The sequence below is a fragment of the Dermacentor silvarum genome, chromosome 1, assembly GCF_013339745.2.
Source record: "Dermacentor silvarum isolate Dsil-2018 chromosome 1, BIME_Dsil_1.4, whole genome shotgun sequence".
Lineage (NCBI taxonomy): Eukaryota > Metazoa > Arthropoda > Arachnida > Ixodida > Ixodidae > Dermacentor > Dermacentor silvarum.
The window spans coordinates 447,533,497-447,556,882 of NC_051154.1; the positions used below are offsets into that span (position 1 = coordinate 447,533,497).

General features: G+C 47.2%; 1 protein-coding gene across 1 annotated transcript; it reads right to left on the bottom strand.

The window, feature by feature from the left end:
• Nucleotides 1-12,864: 12,864 nt before the first annotated feature.
• On the bottom strand, nt 12,865-14,747 carry LOC125942628 (uncharacterized). The gene is made up of 3 exons (XM_049660840.1): nt 14,628-14,747; nt 13,703-13,753; nt 12,865-13,321 (listed from the first exon to the last, which is right to left on the bottom strand). The coding sequence occupies exons 1-3, from the start codon at nt 14,719-14,721 to the stop codon at nt 12,924-12,926; spliced, it is 543 nt and encodes a 180-aa protein (XP_049516797.1). The 5' UTR covers nt 14,722-14,747; the 3' UTR covers nt 12,865-12,923.
• Nucleotides 14,748-23,386: the final 8,639 nt, after the last annotated feature.

A 23,386-nucleotide genomic window follows, 5' to 3' on the forward strand; every position in this document is an offset into this window, starting at 1 on the left:
AACCAGATGCTGTCCAAACGCCAAAGATCGCGGAAATAGAAACATGCTTTACGCAATCCACACAAAATTTCTAAACAAGCATGTTATGCGAGTGCACTTGTGGGATACTAAACAAATTATTTTAAATTATTTGATGACGACGCGTTTACCTCGGAGAAGACTTGCACATTCAGCGAGATGCAGACCTGTTCGGAGCAGTGACGCTGCGAATTTCTACCACATTTGCTACCACTGTCCGATGCATATGTTGTTGGCTCAAAACCATGGTTCATCCACCTCGACTAAATGCAGTGTATTTCGTCCTTTGCAGCCTTACAAATAGCTGTGCGACGCATCTTAGTCAATAAGCGGGAACAAATACGTACCTTTTCAAATCTGCAAGGATCAATACACAAATGTCTTGTGTGAATATCTACGGAGACAAAGAACTACATATAGGCCGGAAACATTCAAGAGCGATGGCAGTAGTTAGCAGGGCGAAGCGGTTGGCAGCCAAGAGGGCGCGCGCAACCACTCTCATTCGTCACTATTTATCTGTAATACTTCTGGTACAATTATAGAGTTTCTCACTGTATTACCCAACGTTTATAGATACTGCCCAACGTTTATAGATACCTTTTTCGAAAAAGTATCTGTAAACGTTGGGCGTGCCCTCATGGGAATGACGGGATATGTGTCTGCGAGGCTTGTGTTGGCCGGTGTTGTACGAGGCTTCGTCTAAAACGTGGATATGGCTACACAAATAACGCGTTCTTAAAATAAAATCTACATAAAAGGCTTTCATTCACCCATATTACATCTCGCAATAAAGTTTACTCACCTACAATGCAGCATCAAGCGAAGAAAAGCAAGAACAGACGACAAGTTGCTCCAAAGCGAGCGAAAATCTTGTCGTCTGCCTTCCAACTTTAGCGGCCAGCTGATACTTTTTACGTTTCATAGAATAGACGATATGCAAAACTGCTTGGTCATCGGCCAACACTGGGCACCGGAAGTCCGGTCGCCATCTTGGTTGCGGCGAGTGTTCAGCTGCCAGCCTTTGTTTCTATGTGTGCGCCGCATTGAGATCTGTTTGTATGTGAGCGAAAATTTTATATGATGGCAAGTCCTCTCGGTACGTACCAGCCGCGATGCATTCCGAGTCTGAGCAGCCCAGGTTGGACGACGAATTTGACGGTCGTTCCGCATATATCGGAGCGCACATTGGAATGGTTGTGCGACCAAAAAGGCCCCTCTGCCCGTCAGCGCAAGAAGGCGTACAGCTTTGCCATAGAGGCCTACTGTTCGCCGTCATCGCTTCGTACGAACACGTGTGACTCAGGGTAAGCAAACTTTTTGCTGTAGTACTACAACTAGCATACTTTGCGAACGGCGTCTGACGCCATCCTTGCACTGGCGCTCTCGCGCACACCCGAAACCGTATCTCGCTCATTTTGATATGGAAGTTTCGTCACAACCGAATACAGTGGGAGCTTCTCATTCTTCGTTTCCGGGAGTGTTTGTGGGCGGAAGCAACCTGCGCACTAGTAACGTTGTGTTAAGATGCGACCGGTTTCTACATGTTGAAGGGGCGGACGCCGAGTCACCCAAGAAACAACTTGCAAAACAAACGCACCGATACTGTCGAATGACCACGTGCCCAGAGCGCTGCATATTGCTTTGCAGATCAGTTCTTGAAGTTTTATCTCACCCGTCGTGGTGGCTCAGTCGCCTAAGGCGCTCTGTTGCTGAGTGCGATATCGCGGGATCGAGTCCCTGCCGCGGCCGCCGCATTTTAATGGAGGTGAAATGCAAAAACGCTTATGTACTTGCGTTGTAGGGCACGTTAAGGAACCCCAGGTGGTCTAAATTAATCCGGAGCACTCCACTAGGGCGTGCCTCATAATTTTTAGTTTTATCATGTGGTTTTTCGAGTGATAACATTACTGATATAGAGACAAGTATTTGTTACCAGCACTACGTTTTTTGATTGCCAGAGTCAATGTTTAATTGCAGCTTTGATCATGAAACAAACACTCGTCGTAAGGTCTCTATGGAAGAGTTTTATCTTATATACAATGAGATGTCTCGGTTCTTGGGCACTCTCCCATTAAAGCACATGCCACTGTTATGAGTACCACAGCACTGTTTTGGCTTTTCTTTTCAGACTTGGTATCGTCCATGTGCATTGCACGTGTTTCCGGAGTCAAAAGAAAAGTGGCCGCCCCTACAACGTGCAGCTGTCAGTTCACAGTGCCACCGGTGTGCCTCGTACCACTACCTGTGAATGCCCTGCAGGAAAGAGTGGAGCCTGCAGCCACATCCTTGCAGCAGTACGCCTGCTAGCCCTGCTGAAGCAGCAAGGATTTGCAGAGCCACCACCAGAACTTTCCTGCACAGAGCTGCCTCAGCAGTGGAGACGCCCGAGACAGAAAGGCATAAAGCCTGCAAGTGTTCTAGACGTAGACTGGCGAGCCCCACGAGAAGGTGGTGTGCAGTTGCCAGTGACTGCTCGCCTTTCAGATGCAAGCTTGGACTACCAAGATGAAGCTAGCCAAGTAGCCGCAATCCAGTCACTTGGTGCGGAGCTGGAGGCACTGGGTGACTTTCCTTTTGCCGCTGTCTTACTGGACGTACAGGCTCCTCTGGTGAAGACAAAGGCAGGTCTTGCTCCAGCAGACTCTCCACTGACATACCAGCAGTCGGACAGGCCGCATGATTTTAAGACGTGGATGTCGTCAACCATAGCCCCTGGTGCAGGCACCAGTTGTGCTCTCCCACAACTGGCGCTTTTGACTGGTGCAGTGCAGCACACATTTCCTGATGTCCTCACAGTTGACGAACAACTAATTCTGATGGTTAGCACATTAGTTGTTGCTTTCGTTCATTGCATTTATCAGGTGCTTTTGCAGGTTTGCCATGTGCTTATGGTAGCAAAAGTGTTATTTTTTTAGCATATAGCGAGTGCTTTTTACATATGGCAGTAAGCATGCTTGTTGCAATGCGTCGGCAGTCCTGAATGCGCATTCGTGCACACTGTCTATTTGCATTCAGGTCGGATTAAATAAGAGCATGCATTGAGCATCATGCTTGGTAAGTATTTAACATTCATTGAGAAGGCCTTGCTGGCACTGATCACACCACCTACACGCCAGGTCATGGGAACTGTTGCTGATGATATTACTAAAAGGATATAATGTAACCGCCAAAAGTTCATTGGCTCAGTCAGCACCATCCAAGCTGCATGGCCGCTTTGTCTTGCGATGGACGTCTGCTGTGATAGTAGAGTTCAAAGCATGCATGTCTGACGATACTATACTTTTAGACCTGCTGTTCTTAATTGGTGTGCATAGCGTGCTCTTTATCTCATGAACAGGCGTACAAGAACGATTACTGCTTTAACGTGAGGCTTATAGTGCGTGAAAAGACAAGGACGAAGGAAGACGTGACACACACAGGCGCTAGCGCCTGAGTGTGTCACGTCTTCCTTCGTCCTTGTCTTTTCACGTGCTATAAGCCTCACGATGCCATACCAACAAACCCAAATCACTGCATTACAATACTGTTTTAAGATGTTCACGCTTCCTATGTGCGCAGCTAAAGATGCTCACTTTGACTGCTTCACAGCCAGCTGCACGTTCTTATTCTTTTTTCTGTTGTGGTTTCCGGTTTTTTATTGCTGCAATTTGCCATTCACGTAATGTGCGCCCAAAGTAATGTGAGCATTGGTCAGAGCTGACCTAGCTGCCATATTACTTTTGACCAGTGCCAGTGGCACATTACAGTCGTACAGGGTGGGGACTGGAATTTAGTGTGTTTATTTGTCAACCGTAGTAATAGCCATATTAAGCCATGTAATTGGCCCTGTGCTGAAGGCACTGTAGCTTCATAATTCACAAAAGATACCGGTTGGTGGTGAAAGTGGTTGGTGGTGAAAGTTTGCACTGCCAACAGTTCGAGCTTTCTGTTGTCAGTCATTGCCGCAGTCAAATGCTGTACAATTACAACTGCGATGCCTGCGACAGAGGATGCCTTATTTCTCCTTCCCCACCCCTTGTAGATGGCCTTGTGTAAGATGATGTCTTGTTAACACTTATAGAATGGGCCAGTAACCTTCAAAATAGCTCTGCAGCATATAACAAAAACAGCTGTGTGGCAGCTCACACAAGGCACGAAAGATGACTGGCTTGCAGCTAATTGTGAAATTTTCGCTGTTTGGCCATTTAATCGATCAGCATTTTGCATACTCAGATTAGCGTCATCTGATGCACTGTTACTAGCAAAAGTCGACAGACTGGATGTGCGCCAAGCATGATTATTGAGAACTGCTGAAATGCATTAAAGTACAGACTTGCGGCAAATATATATTATTGTATTTCTTTCCTAGCACCTTCAACTTGCTCCTGAGGAAGCCCAGGACCTAGAAGCGAATACCAGGCAGCAGGCCCTGAGCGACAGATGGCACTCGGCACGACATCACCGCCTCACAGCGTCCACCTTTGGCAGGGTGATAAAGCGGAAAGAATGGACCGAGAAAGGACTAAGGAACCTCTTAGACCCAAAGGATCTGTCCCGTGTACGGGCTATACAATATGGAAAGAAAAATGAGTCTGTTGCAGCAGAGCGGTATGCCACTACAATGAGAGCTGCAGGACGCAACGTGACCTGCAACATTGTGGCCTTGCTGTGCACCCTAGCTGTCCATGGCTGGGTGCAAGCCCGGATAGGTTGGCCTTTGACCCCGAAGAAGGCACCTATGGTGTGGTAGAGATAAAGTGCCCCTACTCTTTAAAAGACAGTGAAGCCAATACTGTGTCTTACATTTGTTGATGATACACCGCAGCTCAAGAGAGATGATGACTATTTTTATCAAGTTTTAGGACAGATGGCTGTACAGAATGCCAATGGGCGGACTTCGTAGTTTTTTCGGAAAAGTGGATAGCTGTGGAGCGCATTTATTTTGATCAACAGAAGTGGGACAATGTTAAAGGGCAACTCCGGCGATTTTTCGATGTCAACGGATGTCGATGAAATTCGCTGGGTCTGTTCCTCTGAATACCTCCGTCATGTCCTAAAAAAAGCAGGCTTGAGAGTTGCACAGATTTTTTACAAATGAATTTAATCTATTGCCTCGAGCACCCTACCTTACCCCCTCCTCAGTTATAGACCACATTGTGTATGACGTCAGGAATGGTCCACGCAGAGCATGCCGGTATCATGCAGACGACAGCGACGAGGGCGTGCAGGAGTCGACGATCGTGAGCTAGCGCTTGGCGTGAGATGTTGCTGTCGCGAGAAGTTGCATTCCCTGTGGACGGGCAAGTGATGCGGAGTGGCAAGCGGTGTTGCGTTGTTGGCTGCACGAACTTCAACCCTCGCCATCCGCAAACACTGCAGTTTGAGCCGATCGCGTTCAGCCGAGGTTAAGCCTATCACAGTGGCCGAGTTCGTGCGTCTGCTGCTGGCGGACCAGACCCAGCGATATGAAGCTAGTTAAGCTATTAGGACGAGGAAAGCTGCTTCTGTAGTTCAGTTTTGACCATACGGATCTGAAATAAACCATTCCTCATTTCGTACAGTGCACACGCAAAAAGCTAGAAGCGACAACACGACGCGCAATCAACATCCGTATACGTTGCCGTTCTCGAATGCGGCCGGTCGCACTCGCCGGCGCTTCCCTAAATGAAATGTGACTACGCAAATCCATGGGTGTATTATTACCTATTGTTATGCTGACTCATTATTTAGCTTACGAGGTGCACTGTTTGCCTCGTATCCCAAATGGGCAGCAAGCGGAGGCCCCTTCGATACAGCATGTGTAAACAACCGTCTCGTTCAGCTGCCAACGATGTCGTACTTCATGGCATCTGCGTTTCCGCGAGAAAACTATACATTCTCTAAATGAACGTTCATACGCGCAATGTCCCAATCTATGTCTACTTTACGGAGCACTAATTTTGTGCAGGAAGAGAATACGAAGAATGATAAGCAGGGCTGCACAACGCTTCCCTACTACGGTCTCCCGCTCGCTCTTTCCGAAGGTGTGTGGTAGCACGTATCAGCGCGACCCAGAGTGATGTAACGGTGCTTACATGCACAAAATCTACGTGTTTTGATATGTTCTGACATTAATTGATGTCACCGATGAGGGGCTATCTCAAGCGAACGACGTACGAGTGGTCGCTGTACCTGCCAATGTAAACAAATGCACCGGTCGGTGCTTTGGACTGTCAGCGGCGTTCTTGTGGGATACAAATGCGGAAAGTCGTGCTTCACATCTTACAGTGAGCATGCGAAGCGGTTCCCTGAGAGGGGTAAAACACCTAAAATAGCAAGCAGCACGTATATCAGTGGTTAGGGCTACTCTTGGTCTTCATGTCGCAGCGCGATATGTTGCGCATGGGTGCTGGCTCTAGTGGTGGAGGACGGCGATTCGTGGCTATTGAATTCTTCTGAATCATAACTGTCACTGTTTATCCGAATAGGTGGTGCAGCTTACAATGTCACCCGAAGGTCCGGCGCGGTCACGAATAAGCTGAGCGTCTGCTCTTCGCCGGTTTCGTTCGCCCCGCGGGCGAGACCGGCATGCATTGCGCGCCTTCCCCGCCGGGGATACATTCGTGACGTCACACGCAGAGGTTCGCTCGGCTGCTTGCTCAGGTTTCGGTTTCGTTTTTGCGCTTTTTTGCTTATTTAAAATTATTTTCGACTTTGCGGAACAATTCTCCTATCAGGTGCGTCACAGGAGGGTCTCGGGTACCTAAATATTTTATTAGCTCGACATGGTCAAAAAATCGCCGGAGTTGCCCTTTAAGGCACAGTTAGATGGTTTCTTTTTTACTACAACTCTGCCTTACTTTGCTGCTCGCAACACTGCTGCGTTGTTATAATTCTGGCAATATATGTTTTGTAATGAGGTTGCATTGATATGTGGATTCAACATTTCTCTTCATTGTAGTGATCTACTTTGCAGCTTGTGAGCGATCACAACGTTGTTCTAGCAGATTTATCAGTTCTGTATGTGAAGGTTGCAAAAACACCTAGTCGAAAGATTTATGCCTACAGCGGGGCCAACTACGAGGCGATTCGCGCTGCTTTCGAGTCGTTCTTTCCAACTTTTGATGCACTCGCAGATGATCTAGATATCGAACAACTGTGGAATACTTTCAAACTGAAAATGTTTGAACTACGTGAAGTTTTTGTCCCATCACGAGTTATATCAAGTAGGCGAGCTCGAGACAAACCCTGGTTTAACGCAGAGTTACGTGCCCTTGTTCGACGACAGCGACGAACTTATCAGATACAAGGCGTCTAATTCGCCAGAGCATTTGGCCTTGCTGAAAGCAATAAAAATTGAATTTAGACAAAAGTCTGACATCGCTAAGGACTTGTATTTTTTTAATCTAGGTGAAAGACTTGTCAGGGACACCAAAGAATTTTGGAGGTATGTGAAGCGTAATGGCAAGGACAACAGATCGATACCTGCTTTAAAAAATGATGAAACAATTATTCATGATAATGAGTCTAAAGTTGCAATTTTTAGCCGTTATTTTTCATCTGTGTTTTTGCCGTCTAGCTCATGTACTATCTGTTTTGAATTACCTATTGAAATAGACCGCATGCCGGAAGTCACCTTTTGTGTCGATGGTATCCGTATGTGAACCAGACTAAGGCATGCGGCCCTGATGACATTCCTACCGCTATCATAAGGAATTGTGCGGACGCGTTATGCTTTTATTTCACCCGATTGTTCCAGAAGTCCCTCAGTGAAATAGACATGCCTGATGATTGGAAATTAGCGCGAGTCGTGCCCATACATATGAGTGGTGTGCGAAACTCCGTTCAGAACTACAGGCCCGTTTCCTTAACTAGTATAACCTGCAAAATTATGGAGCACGTAATATACAGTTGCGTTATGGCCTATTTAACTAAACATAATCTCCTAAGCCCCAGCCAACGTGGTTTCAGGCGTGGTTTATCTTGCAATACACAGTTGGTAGAATTTATACACTATTTAGTCTTGGCTCAATAAGCAACAAGTTGTGGACTGCGTTTTCTTAGATTTCCATAAAGCCTTTGATGTAGTCGCACACAGTCTCCTAATCTCTAAATTAAAAGCTTATAACTTGGATGGTCAAATAATAGCGTGGATTGCTGAATATTTGTCATTGCGGAAACAGGCTGTTGTGCTGAACGGTATATCTTCACAATATGCATCAGTTACGTCGGGAGTTCCCCAAGGCTCAGTGTTGGGGACACTATTGTTTTTGTTGTACATTAATGATATTTGAATTGGTATACAGTCTTCATTCAGGATGTTTGCCGATGATTATGTTGTTTATAGAGTCGTAGATTCCATTTCCGATTCACAAATCGTGCAAGTTGACTTAACTACTATAGCAGACTGGTGTGTGCGTTGGGATATGTCATTAAATATAAATAAGACTGTTCACGTCACCTTCACAAGAAAACGAGCTAATCATCCATATAGGTATAGAATTCATGATTTTACTCTAAACATAAGCAAGGAATTTAAATACCTAGGCGTCTTTTTTACTTCTGATTTACGATGGAACAAGCATGTTAACTATATTGGAAATAAGGCAGCATCAGTTTTGGGATTCTTGCGGCGCAATTTTAGTCATTTACCGAGTAACTTAAAAACGCAGCTGTATTTCAGTCATGTACGTTCAATACTTGAATATCGATATGTTTGTTGGGATCCACACACATCTGAGCTTATAAATAAATTAGATAAAATCCAGAATAGGGCAGTTAGATTTGTTCTTGGTAACTATAGTCGGCAGCTTAGCATGACAGAAAGCAAACAAACTTAAATGGCAAGAGCTGAAGGATCGTAGAAGGCATATCAGATTAAAATTTTTCCACAATATTTATTATTCTAAAACAGGCATAAACCGCGAACTATATATCCAGGCACCACACTACATATCTAAGCGACTGGACCACTGTTTGAAGGTCAGGGAATTTTCTTGTGGGGGTGACGTTTTCCGTTATTCTTTTTTTGTTACAACAGTTCAAGATTGGAACACTTTGCCATCGCGCATTGTATACATCACAGAAAATGATGCTTTCTTCCACGCATTGTAATTATTTGTTCATGTATTTAGTTAAGTTTGTAACCTCGCTGCTGTAATTCCCTACGGGGCGATGCAGGTAACTAATAAATAAATAAATAGTGATATTTTGTATTTATGGCTTTCTTGTGCTAGACATTGCCTTTCTTTGTATTATTGTCCATTCCTTATTGTTTGTATAATCACTCATTGCATATTTTATTTTAAATCATTTATTCCAGCCGAGCTCGAGCTACGATGAAGAACAAGCTGTACGGCTGATAATAAATACAAATGAGGAATTTGTAGTGTCGCTCTCTCGTGTCTATGTGTTTTTTTCCAATGAATCACCAACATGCCCAAGCTTCCACGCTATGAGGAATTTGTACAAGTGATGTGTACAAATGAAGAAGAGTCAGTCATGGGTCGCGTTCACACATTGTATATTTTATTTATTTTTTATCGTGACTTCATCTGGTTGTAGGAATGAGGGAAGTTCCTTCTTCTGTGTCATCTCGCTCCGTGGTTTGAGTCTATGAATAGAGGTCATCCTCCAAGTTTTTCGTCCATTAGCTCTGTTGGAGGTGCCAGGTGTTGCCTGCTTGGTGGTGAAGGTTTGCATAGATGGCTTTGAAAGTTTGTGAGAATAGCAGCCACAGTCCAGATCTGATTGATTATGGGAGCCAGAGTGAGTAAGATCGGACGATCAAATATATGGAATGATTTGATTCTCCTTATTCTCCTTTCTACATGGATCCTCAATGAAGCAATCTCCTTAGTTTCCCTTGCTTGTTGTTCAGAGAGGGCATTCCTGTGCAGAAATGGTGGAATGTTTAGCTTGACATTTTTTCTTGCCAAAAGGTCCTCAATCAAGAACCCCTTGTCTGCCATGACGGAATCGTTTCCATCAAACTTGAGGTCGAGAAATCCACTTTTCAGTACGGCCTCCCTGTCCGAGATAGAACCTGTGTAGAGCTCTGACACAAAGGTAACTAAGCCATTTGGTGAAACACCAATGAGGCCTTTAAAGGTATTTGAAGACTTGTAAGCAGAGTAGGAGCTCGATTGGAGAGACAGTGAGGAGAGCACCTCACACTTTATCTCAGTTGCATCCAAAATAACCCTTGTTGTTGAATACGCACTGAATGCTGCAGACAATGTTGCGTCTATTACAGCTCTTGATGCCCAGAGTGGTAATTTGCAGAGTCTTATGTACATGAAGTTAATCCATGACACACATATGCGTGACACTGTTGATTGAGTGATGCCAAATCTGTGTGCCAGGTCATGCTCGAAGAGGCCAAGACGAAGCCTCACAAGTACGAGGAACAGCTCATTCTCCACTGTCAGCTTCCGCCGTCGGCCTCCGCTAGCTTTGATGCCAGCATTCCTCAAAACGTTGCTCCCATTGTTTCCAGGATTGATGTAAGCCATCAATGCCAGGAAGTGCCGGTATGTTGGCATTCCTGTGTAGGCAAGCAAGTCCTCATTTGAGTGTTTAAAATGCTCAAAGCAAAAGCTTGTTAAACTTTCTGTCTCTTCAAGACGTGCAGTGAGGCGGTGATTTTCTTGGAGAGAGAGGTGCATCTCTGTCTTCGTTTGGAGCAGCTGCTCCTGGAGGACTTCACAATCATATTTAAGTCTGTCTATTTCATTGCCCTGTGTGGCAACCACACCCTCAAGACGTTCCACTTCACTGACAGGCTCGCCACCACCTAATAAAGGGACTGTACCAGCAGCAGGTGAACAGCTGGTGGTGTCTCCCTCTGTTTCAGGTGTGTCGGACCCTAGAGCTGCTGCAGACGATCGATCAGTAGACTGGTCATCAAAAAATCTTGCTTCACTGTCTTCTACAGTCGATGCTTGAGCAGCAGCTTGATCTGGAATCTGATGTTCGCTTCTTCGGTGGCTTGCGAAGCTGCTGCATTTTGCCAAAGCTGAACACACTGGGGCAGGCTGTTTGTCGCAGCAAGTTGTTGCCACAGGATACACTGGGAATAAAGTCTGATGGCAGGAAATGCCTTGAACACCGTTTTGTGCATTTTGTCACGTTGAAGAATTTCTGTTCATCGCGCTTGATGACGATGATCCACTTTTTGTATAATGTGGCATCTCTTGGGAAGCGATGATACGAAACCTGCAAGTTTCAAGAGATAAACATGCAGTTAAAACCTGCATCAACAAAACATTAATAACCCGTATGTGCAATACATGAATGTTGGGACCTGCGGGTGATATTTAAAAATACTTCGCCTGATAATAAATCTACCACAACCGTGCAAGCGTTTGTTACCGGGATGTTGTGGTCGATATGCATATCTGTCACGCGGACCCTTTCGATCGCGATTCTTCTCGATACAGATTAAACAAATTGCGATCGGCCGCGATCGTGTGGTGCACTAGAACTCGGCAAACTCGATGCGGTTAGTTGTACCATGTAAGAGTGATCATTGATCACGATCGTAAATGCCCGTGTGACATCCGCGCCAGAAAGTGCGTCCGTCGCTTTATCCGCACTATCCGGCATCTCTAGCCCCGTTTACATGAATGCGACAGTAGCGCATCGCATCGACATTGCGCCTCGACTGAAGACGATGCGCGAGCGTTTACATGCATGCGCATCTAGGCGACCGCGATGGTGGTGACATGCGGTGTCGCATTTTAGAAGTAACGTGCTAGTGCTTCCGGAACTTCGTGTTTCCGGTGTCGATGTCCTCCGTCCGTGCGTATGCCGTGCCACATAGGAGGTTATGGCCGTGCGTGCACGTGTGGGCTAAGTGCAAACGACAGTAATGCTTCTAAACGCTACAGCCCGTTTGTGTGTCATGCTGCTTCTGACAACATGGACGAACATGCATGTACTTCTTATTGCTGTAGCGTTTTTGCGCTATCAAGAGCGTCGGCGCCGTATACAGACTATTTGCGCCCATGCGGTCTTGCAAGCAACCGGCGCCGTTTCGAGTGGGACGATAAACGAATGGACAGTCATGCACGGTAAGTACAACTAGAGCCGCTTAAATAATGCGCGCTTTTAGTTCGAGTATTAGTTTATGCGTCGCGATAACTACTGAGCTCATCTACTAGCGCTTTGGTTGAGCCTTAGCTTGTGCTTACAGGCTGCTGTATATAGCTCAGTGGCTATTGCATTGTGCTCCAAGGCTCGAGGATTCGATACTGGCCGCGGCGGCCGCGTTCAGATTGGGGAAAATGTAAAAACGCTCGTATATTTAGATGTAGGTGCACATTAAAGAACCCCAAGTGACCAAATTATTCTGGGGCCCCACACTACTACGCGCCTCATAATCAGATCGTGATTAGGCACGCAAAATTTAAGAACATATATTTTTTTTACCGGGAATTTACATGTGTTTTTTTGTTGCCAAACGTGTAATATTACCGTGCTTTCGAGTCGTCACATATTTTAATTTCAATATTGCATTCACGCCAGCGTTATCACCAAATTACACGGACCATTTTTCTAATTTTCAGGTTTTTTTGTCAACGGAACGCATCCCACGAAGACTATGGGCAAAGACAGGCTCTGATGATTGGTGGAGGGATAATTTGGCGCAGGAGTTTCCACTGCGCTCAGCTTCCTGGTGAACTTGACATATTGTCATCACGGCTGAGTGAGAAAACGTTTTCCACCTGCAATCAGCACACTTTTATCCAATGTAGTTAATTGCATGCATGTGCAAGGGAACAAGTCATATTTTCTTGCTAGTGTACGTAAGTGGCAGACAAAGTCTGACATGCAAGACTTGTGCATGCACTACTGTGTAAACACACTATCAAGAATCACCACATGAACACGGCTTGGCATATTCAGTGAAATAAAATGACTTTATTTTGCCCAATTAAATCTTGTCATTCCTTGGTGCTGCTTGGAGCAGTGTCATTCCTTGGTGTAGTGGTGAATATTGGCCACGTAAACTGAAACAGCCTGCTCTGCTGGCTGTCTTGCTGTAGAGCCTGGCTGTATATCTGCAGAGGCTGAGGGTAAGCTTGCAGTGGTTGGCTCAGCAGCTGCGCCATCATTGCTTGTCTGCCCTGCAAAAACGATGTGCTTATAGTGCTCATTATATCGCCGAGCTTTTTTTGCTCATCTTCTAAAAGCTGCCTCTGCTGTTCAAATATCAGCTCTGTATGTTTCTGTAGCGTCTCTGCAGTTCTGTTTTGCTGTTCTGCAAAGATCTCAGCGAGCTCCGAATTCCTCGTCCGTCGTGGCCTCTTTGCCCGTGGCACAGGAGTGTTGCTTCCGCTTGCTGCATACAGTGAAAAATAAAAAAGAAGTAATGAGCTGAGCATCACCAGACAAGCAGGGCACACTAATAAGCATGCCTTGCGTATTTGCATAGTAGTAAGCGGGAGAAAGGATATAATTTTCCAAATTAAAATTACCTATAAAGTGTAAGTTCTCTTACTCGTGAGAATGTTCTTAATTTTGACAACACAAACCTCTGCTAAAAACTTCACTCTTTAATTGCCTTCATATGCATATCAGGGCAATTATTGCAGATAAGTTAAAACAATTTCGAGCCCTTCAAATATTCGCAATATGTCTGGAAGCAAGGAAGAAAAATATGCGCAAATTGTTACTGATAGTACACAAAGTGAGGAAAATCAGAAAGCAAACTGTGACATACAGGATCCCGGGGTACTTTCATTCGCCTGTAGCTCCTCGTCCTCGCTTAAATCTGTCAACAAAGAAAACAGTAAGAGTTGTCATGACTGTGCTGACATGGTTCATTCGAAAACAATATCAATGACTTTCAAAGCAGATGTATCAGTAAGGTCTTGATGAGGGCTAGTTGGTCCATGATTTAGAAATGAGCTTTGAACAGCGCGAATAAAACAAGGACACGGAGAAACAAATACCACAAACAAGCGCTGACTGCCAACTGCAAGTTTATAAACTTCCAGTTGGCAGTCAGCGCTTGTTTGTCGTATTTTTTTCTTCGCACTTCGCACCTCAGTTCTAAATCAAAGCAGGTATGACAGAGTGACACACACACAAGCCCTTTCCTGCTTCACTGTGCTGTTTATGACATTTCATGAGCCAGTAGCCTGCCAAAAACCTTAACCAAACGTGCCAAAATAAATCTAACAAGCATACTGCCTTTTGACATATCTTGAATAAGTCATTGGTGTTGCATTAACTACAGTTGATTAATAAAGACCGCACATTTCAAAAATAAATTTTTGGAAACGATTTGTTTCGGCATCTGCAATTACTATACACTGTATGAATACAGTTTAGCTAAAAACACATTCTAAGTGTCTGAAAAAAATATTTTTCTGCCAGCGCCTACGGCGACAAAAGAGCTCAAGTTCAAACACAATGGAGTTCACAGAGCCGCCCCAGGTGGTCGAAATTTTCCCGAGTTCCCCACTACGGCGTGCCTCATAATCAAAGCGTACTTTTGGCACGTTAAAACCCATTATTTAATTTTAATTAGCTCACAGAGCCATCTCTCGTCTTTCCAGCTGATGAGCATCGGCATCTTGTGTGACCTAAGTGTTTCTCGAAGCACTTTTTCTTTGCAACAATAGAGCGTTCGATCTTCCTACCTGTCCGACTGTCGTCACCTTCGGTGTCCACATGGCTGTCAATGCCGTACGCCTGAGCTTCTGTCATCGGGCGGTGAGACAGAATCGCACTCATCTCGGCGTACCAGAGCCAGCTCGACGGTGCCGCGCCACTGCGGTTTTGCTTCACTCTTTCCTGCCATGTGAAAGCATTCTTGAAACTCGCAAGCTAGAAAACATTATCGGACGCAGAAAACAAATAACACGACACCTTACCTTGTTATATCGCCCCTTCAAGTTATTCCAGTGTGTTCGGAGCTGCTGCTACGTCCAGTGAAAACCCAAAATGGCCATTTCAGCCTGAATTTTCTGGAAGTATACTTGATTCCGTTGCCTTCTAAGGTCCAATAGCTCCCCAATATTCATCTCGCTAATGATAGCGAGAAACGTTCGCGTTTGCTCACGTGAAAAAACCACACGAGCCGCGGTCTCGTTCGCATTCACCGCCGCCATGTTAGCAAGTGTGAGGAGGTCGAGGCAGCAGAGGCCCGCAGTTGCAGCGGCGCGGCAGTCCCGCAGCGAATGCTATCCCGTAATCCTCGATGCGATGCGCTCCCGTTTACATGCGTTTTGCGGATGCGCATTTGCCGTCTCAAACCACCTCCGTCTTGCGCATTAATGCGATTCGCTTTCTTATCGCATTGGCGCCGTTTACATGAATGCGATGCGCTATAAAGGCGATACGATGCGCCACTTGTCGCATTCATGTAAACGCGGCTTCTGTCGCGGCGCGAGGGTTGGTCTGTACCCGAGAAAATTTCGACGTTAATGGCCTTGAGCCCACGGGCTTACAAGAGCGAGCGCCATGTACCCTAATATTTACAGCCTTTGCACATCCACAACATCTGAATTTGCTCTAACGACAAGGCTGCTGTCATGACCGTCGGACAAAAAAAGTGGGTCGTACGGGGTTGACGCAAAAAGGAAAGGCCGCCTTTCGAAACTTTCACTAACATCGGGAAAGTACAACACGTTACTTCTCTAACAGTTCTTATAATTTATTGGTAACTAGAGGTTATTCATCTTTTTTTTCAACGGACGACTATGAATACGGGTACGTCCGATGTGTACTATAACCCCCGGGCACGGATTAACACGGGTGTGAAACAATAACCACGCACCTTGTTCCCGTCTGGATCCTTGGGTCCATGCTGCTTAACACCAGGGGACACAGCAGTGCGTCGGCATTTTAGCTATACGGTGAGGGTCGATCTGGGGCTTGTGAATCCGTGCGGGTAGTGCGGGCTTTGCGCAGTCCGCTCGCTTCCTCGCCGCAACCAAGATGGCGGACCTAACTCTCAACTTATGCACGAGATGGCGCCGCGCATTTCGCATATTGTCTATTGTGCATTGAAATAGTATGTCCTCAAAATTAAACAAAACATGTTTTTGTGTAATAATAAAGCTAAAGCAGTTTTTTACGTGCTGTTTTAGCAGGAAATGAATCATTGTGACAGACGGAACGGTGCTAGCCAGGCGCGTCTTCAAGGCGTTCGGGCTCTCCAAGAACGATGCCAATCCGAATACACAATATACCGGCATTCCCAGCAGCGCCACATTTCCCTCTAGGTTTTATAGTGTGAAATTCTATGGACACAATGTTTAAGTTGCCGGAATGCAGTGCCCCCAAGCAGCACTGCCTTTTTGTGTTGCTGCTACGCCATTCCTAGCGGGCAAGTGATAAGTGGCCGCGGTTGTCGGTGTATCGGCGTTCAGAGGCAATGAACATGTGAGTTCATCAAGAGTAGGTGTGCTTGGCCTGCTTCTTCAGTGGCTGCGCTTAGCGGGCCAACTACTAAGCGTTCTTGGCCTGTTTCTTCGGTGGTTGCACTTTGCGGGCCAACATGGTTTGACATTCAATGAGCCATACGCAATTGTATCAACTGGCGACCAGGTGAAAAGTTTCAAGTGAGTCGGCGTTTCCTGCATGGCAGTTTCAAGTGAGTCTGCGTTCCCGCATGGCTCGTCCACCCGTTCAACATGCCATATTTTGGCAGTCTCGAGCCATTCGAGGGGGAAGGAAACGACTGGCCCTGCAATGTGGACCGACTCGAAGCATTTTTCGCGCCGAACGATATTGCCGAAGACAAGCAAACGTCCGTAATTATTAGTTGTTGCGGGCAGAAGACGTATGCGTTACTTCGCAACTTGGTAATACCCGAGAAGCCGAGTGACAAAACCGTCAAACACATTATTTTGGTTCTTGGAAACTACTATTGACCGAAGCCGTCTTCAGTCGTGCAGCGTTTCAGTTTCAACTCCCGCGTTCGCGCGGAAGGCGAATCTATCAGCGGGTTCATTGCCGCGCTGAAAAGCCTTTCTGAGCATTGCAACTTCGGTGCCCAACTAGAAAACATGATACGCGACCGTATTGTGTGTGGTATGAACAACGCAGACATTCAAACAAGATTCTTGGAAAAAGTGGACCTCACATTCCAGGATGCCGTGAGACAGCCCTAGCAATGGAAGCAGCAAAAAAGGATGCCGGGGAGATTGCACAAGCTAACCCTAACGGCACCTTTTCGACCCACCGCGTCTCGCCAGGCTCCCTGGCCGTCACCTGCTACCGCTGCGGGGCTGGACACCTTGCATCCGAATGCAAGCATGTGAAGACCGTCTGCAGTTACTGCCACAAACGGGGTCATCTGGCAGATGTTTGCAACACAAAACGAAAGAACAGCCAAGCCCGAAGCAGCAGTCCTCACAAGCAGCGTTCGTCCACTGCACGAAGTTCGCAGTCGTCAAGCAACCGCATTCGCGTGTACATTGTAAAAGATGAAGATGCCGCTACAGCTTTGCCTTCAGAAGTCTACGACATGTGGCAGATTAACTACGCCGAACCACCCCCGCCGTTCACCGTCACCGTTGATGTTTGCGGCAAGCCGCTCCGCATGGAAGTGCACACGGCGGCAAGCGTCTCTGCCATTGCAAAGTCGCGGCTTCTACAGTTTCTGCCTTCGGTTAATGTGCAGCCGTCGCAAGTGTTTCTGCGAAGCTATTCCGGGGAACTGAAAAAAGTTGAAGGAAAAGCTGATGTCCTTGTGAAGTTTTGTGGCAAGGAGGCGGATCTACCCATTTTTCTGACCGGGGACAGTTCACCTACTCTGCTAGGATGCAACTGGATGCGTAAGCTGGGCATTGGCCTCTCCAATGTTGAATTAAATATACATGCACTTTCTGACATCAAACACCTAGCCGTAAGACTTTGCAGAGGTGTTCGAAGAAGGTCTTGGTACGTTGAAAGGTGCTAAAGCGTCATTACATGTTCCATCTGATGCAACACCCCGGTTCTTCAAGCCACGCCTTCTGCCATATGCCTTGACAGATGGAGTCACACAAGAAATGCAATGATTAAGGAGAGATTCCATCCTTGTTCCAGTGAAAACATCAAGGTAGGCTGCACCTATTGCTCCTGGGGTAAAAACGGATGGGCGCATCAGAATCTGAGAAGATTTTAGTGTCACCATCAACCCAGTAGCGACAGTGGACAAATATGAAATTCCAAGGATGGAGGAGATGTCAACTGTCCTTGCAGAGGGTGAGAAATTGACCAAAGTGGATTTGCGTGATGCGTATCAGCAAGTAGTGCTTGATGAGGCCTCCAGAGAGTATGTCACAATTTCGACACACATGGGGTTGTTTCAGTACACCCGCTTGGCTTTTTGGAGTGTCGTCAGCTCCTGCTATATTTCAACGTGAGATGGAGAACTTGCCGAGAGGGCTACCACATGTGGCTGTCTATTTAGACGACATTCTTGTCACAGGTGCTAATGATGCTGAACATTTCAACAACCTTCATGCTGTGCTTCGCAAGCTTCAAGAATCTGGCCTAAAAGTGAAACTCGAGAAGTGTCACTTCTTCGTGCCACAAGTGGAGTATCTTGGGCACATCATCAGTAAGGAAGGCCTTTCCCCAAACGTCGACAAGATGGCTGTCATTCTGCATGCCCCTGTGCCAAAAGAGTTCAAAGAACTTCAGAGTTTCTTGGGATTTGTCAATTTCTACCGGCGTTTTTTGCCTAATCTTTCTGCACTTATTTCTCCCCTGCACTCTCTTCTTTGGGATGGAAAGAAATGGGAGTGGGGGCAGGATCAGAAAGATGCATTCAAAGCCTACAAGCACCTGGTGACCTCGGCTCTAATTCTCGTGCATTTCCGCCCGGACAGGCCTGTATGTCTCAGCTGTGACGCGTCACCTTATGGCATTGGTTCTGGCCCACAAAGGTGCTGATGGCCGAGAACATCCCATTTCTTTTGCCTCACAGAGCTTGTCAAAAGCAGAACGAAACTACAGTCAACTTGACAAGAAGGCCCTGGCACTCGTTTTTGGTGTAGATCGGATCCACCAGTACTTCTGGGGCATACGGTTTCAAGTATACACTACCACAAGCCACTTCTCGGACTGCTGGGTGCCGGCAAGCCTGTCACTGTGCAAGCATCACCAAGATTGGTCAGGTGGGCTCTCAAGCTATCCGCGTACAAGTACGCACTTGTATACAAGCCTGGAAGAGAGCTTGGGCATGGTGACGCTCTTAGTAAACTGCCACTACCGAACGACAGCAGCGCACTGCCTGACCCTGCCGAGATTTTTATGTTGGAGGAGGCCTATCCACGACTTCTTTCACCTGCTGTGGTGGCACGAGCCACCAGGAACGATCCAGTTTGGGTCACGTTATGCATTCTGTATTGAAAGGAGAGAGCCTCCCAGCTGGGCCAGAGTGCAACCCTTTTAACACAAGAAGCTCAGAACTCAGTCTCCATGAAGGCTGCTTACCATGGGAATCAAGAGTCGTGGTTCCAAAATCACTGCAGGCCCAAGTACTTGGAGTATTTCACGCCAGTCACCCTGGTATTGAAAAAAGCAAAATTATTGCTAGGAGCCATGTCTGGTGGCCAGGCATAGACAATGACGTTGCCAACAGTGTTAAAAGCTGCACTACGTGCCAGACTCAACAACGGGCTGCGCAGCCGGTCCAGCAGATCCCATGGCCATTTCCGCACCGACCCTGGTCAGGGCTTCACATTGATTTTGGGGGACCATTTCTAGGACACACGTTCTTAGTCATCGAGGATGCTTTCTCGAAGTGGATAGAAGTCTTCCCTGTGTCATCCACATCTGCAGAAGCTACCATTTCTGCCCCGAGAATTGCATTCGCTCAGCACGGCCTCCCTGACGTAATAGCTGCTGAGCACGAGATCGCGGGATCGAATCCCGGCCGCGGCGGCCGCATTTTGATGGAGGCGAAATGCAAAAACGCCCGTGTGCTTGCGTTGTAGTGCACGTTAAAAACCCCAGGTGGTCAAAATTATTCCAGAGCCTTCCACTACGGTGTGCCTTATAATCAGAACTGGTTTTGGCACGTAAAACCCCAGAAAGGAAGAAAGAATAGTCTGTGACAATGGCCCTGCGGTTACCAGTGCACAGTACCTTGAGTTCCTAACTCGAAACGGAATACGCCGCATGCTTGTACCACCGTATCACCCCGCCTCGAACGGTGCAGCAGAACGAGTGGTACAGACTGCAAAGAACGAACTTAAGAAGTCTGGCTCTGACAATTTCAAAACACAGATTTACAGGTTCTTATTTCATTATCGGACAACCTCACATGAAGTAACTGGTCGGCCACCATGTGAGCTCGTAATGGCTAGAGTGTTCAAGACTCCGTTGGATGTCCTGCGGCCTAGTTTACAAGAATCGGTGCTCTTAAAACAACTGAAACAGAAGTTTAATGCTGACAGAGGGTCACTGCAGGCACCATTACTCCAACCAGGAGATAAATTGTATGCGAGAAACTTCCGCACAGGTGCACCGTGGTTGCGCCAGTGTTTTGGATGTCAATCCACCGTCGGCCCATGTCCTTTGTCGAGACGGTTCGACATGGAACCGACACAATGACCTTTTGCGCAGACAGTGCCATTTCGTCCTGCTGGCGCACAAGCTTTTCCTCATCTGGAGCAGCCGCCCATCGATTCTCCAGCTGTTCCGGATGTGCTTCATGAGAAAGAACCAGACCTACATCTCCCAGCTGCACCCGACGTGCTACATGAGGCACAATCGCCTGGAAGTGTATCTTGAAGTAGCTGTGCCGTGGACAACCCTGTTATGGCTGCACCTTGCACACCAAAGTTACCGCGTAGCACAAGAACTCGAAAACCTATCATCAAGTACTCCCCGTAGCATGCAACTTAAGAGGAGAAATGGCGGAAATGCAGCGCCCCCAAGCAGCGCTGCCTTTTTGTGTTGCTGCTGCGCCATGCCTAGCGGGCAAGTGATAAGTGGCCGCGGTAGTCGGCGTTCGGAGGCAATAAACATGTGAGTTCATCAAGACAAGGCATGCTTGGCCTGCTTCTTCAGTGGCTGCGCTTAGCAGGCCAACTTATAGGCGTGCTTGGCCCGTTTCTTCGGTGGCTGCACTTCGCAGGCCAACATGGTTCACATTCAATGAGCCATACGCAATTGTATCAACCTCCAGCAAATCTCCTGGCGGGAAAAAACGATGTTAATTGTAATGGTTCTGAATGGTTTAGTTGTTACTGTTCCTCATACTAAATATATATCACCATATATTGTTGCTTTATTTAAGCCAGAGTTTGTTTTCAATGCTTTACGCATGATCATTATCATTGGCGATCGCTCTGTACGCGAAATTCCACAAACGACCACATGTCTAATCAGATTTTGACCGCGCGTCACGAAGAGTGTTGTCCGTTCTCAAATGGACAACACTATACAATAATAGGGCAGTATCCGAAGCCCCGGCTCCGGCGAGGGCCTTTTTCTGGGAACTGCTCCGCCGCTGCTGTTCCAGATCGGTGGGCTTTTCGCGCTCGCGAAGTTCGCGGAAAGTAAGGGTCATCTGCTACGCGCTGTACTTTTTTGGATTCAATTTCCACGCAGAACACTTAAAGTCTATTTAACTTCAACAGTGTGGTGCTGCATGGAGCTTACCTATCTTTGAGCGTTGTCTTTGTGCTTGGACAGCAAGAGAATGCAAAAACTAGTGTGTCAAACTCATCAGCGCGACCTAGCTCCGGTGCTAGAGCTCGGGCACATGCGTAGAAACGCGCTGAATGAGCCCGCACAAGGAAAGAACGTAAAAAAAAAGTATTCGCATGGGTACGCGGGCAATATCACCATGCTTGCAAGTATAAAAGTAACGAAAAAACTAAATTACTCGCGCAGTCAAGTGAAATACGTGCGTGCAGTGACCGCTTCGCTCACCACTACGAGCTTTTCCCTTACGGTCAGTAGTGGTTTACAGCCATATGCATTTGTATTTATTAGACATTTTTTCAGGCTCGACAATACTTTATTATAGACAGAGCACAGTGAGAAGGTGTAAGGGAAACAAGAGAAAGAGCAGAGATGGCCCTAACGCCGCAATATTGTCGGCTTATTTCGCTTCCGAGATAGCGTACACGAACAATTCTTGCTGTACGCTATCTCTTCAACACAAACTTTGCGCAAGATGTACCTCAGGGCGTTAACCATGAGTGATGTTTGTTTCATATTCAGACATTCGAAAGACAAGCCATTCCAGCCAATAGGTAAACAAACATAATAAATAGGTGAACAAATATACAGGGTGTTTCATCGAACACTTTCAAAAATTCTTAAAGGTTGCCTGTGGCAGATAGCACAATTCTAGTTCGTGAGCTGAGATGGTTTCGCGGCCGCGGCCCGAGCGCTCATCGCGGCGCTGCACAGGAGAGAGAATGAGGCGCGCACGCGTCGTCATTTTCGTACCGCGGAACTACTGTGGCGCCCCCAGCGGAGTATGCAGCTGCCGCACCAGCTGTCATGTGCGCCGCTCCGGATTCCTAGAGGAGAGAAAGCGGGGAGCGTAGGAGAGAAGAGAGAGGGGGAGGAGACGCGCATGCGCTGTGGGCGTGTGGGACGCGGGCGCCACCCTGTAGAGGATTCCTAGAGGAGATAAAGGGGGGAGGGCAGGAGAGGAGAGAGAGGGGGGGGGATGCGCATGCGCTGTGGGGGTCTGGAACGCCGCGGTACGGTGGCTAGAAGTATGGTGGCTAGAAGGGGGCAGTGTGACGGGCAGCGTATCTGCGCCGTGCGCGGGAGAGGCGCGATGAGTGATGAATTTTCCCGGCGCCGCTAGGGGCGCTGCAGCGCCCTGGTGTGCAAGGACAAGCCAACGCGGCCATTCGCAGTGTAGCGCCAGCGAGGTCTGCCGGGCGAGCGTAGGCGTGTAGACCGCGCTTGTTTGCACATTGATCGTGATCAAAGCTGGGAAGCGTCGCTCATGTGCCACTGTGATTATTTTGAGGTACGTAGTGCGTGACATTGTGTTGTTCCTGTGTTACGGTGTGTACGCATGGCGCCGAAAGCACGAACGTGTTTTGTACCCGGGTGCAGAAGCGGCTACAGAACGTGCAAAGCCAAGGCCTCCCTTTTCAGAGCGCCTAAAGACGCAGTTCGGCGTGAATTGTGGTCGCGAAACATCAAACGCGCTGACAAGGAGTTGACGACAAAGTGTGTAGTTTGTGAACGGCACTTCGAATTGAAGTACATCGAAAGGACCTTTCGGCATGTGATTAATGGGGAAGTAGTCGAAATTACACGTGATCGTCCGCAGCTGACTGACGACGCTATTCCTACTGTCTTTCCGGATGCCCCCAAATACTTCACCAAGAAAGCGCCTGTCAAACGGAAGGAGAGGAACTTGTGCAACCAAGTTAAACAGCCTCCAAAACGGAAAAAGATAGTCACGGCCAACGACGCG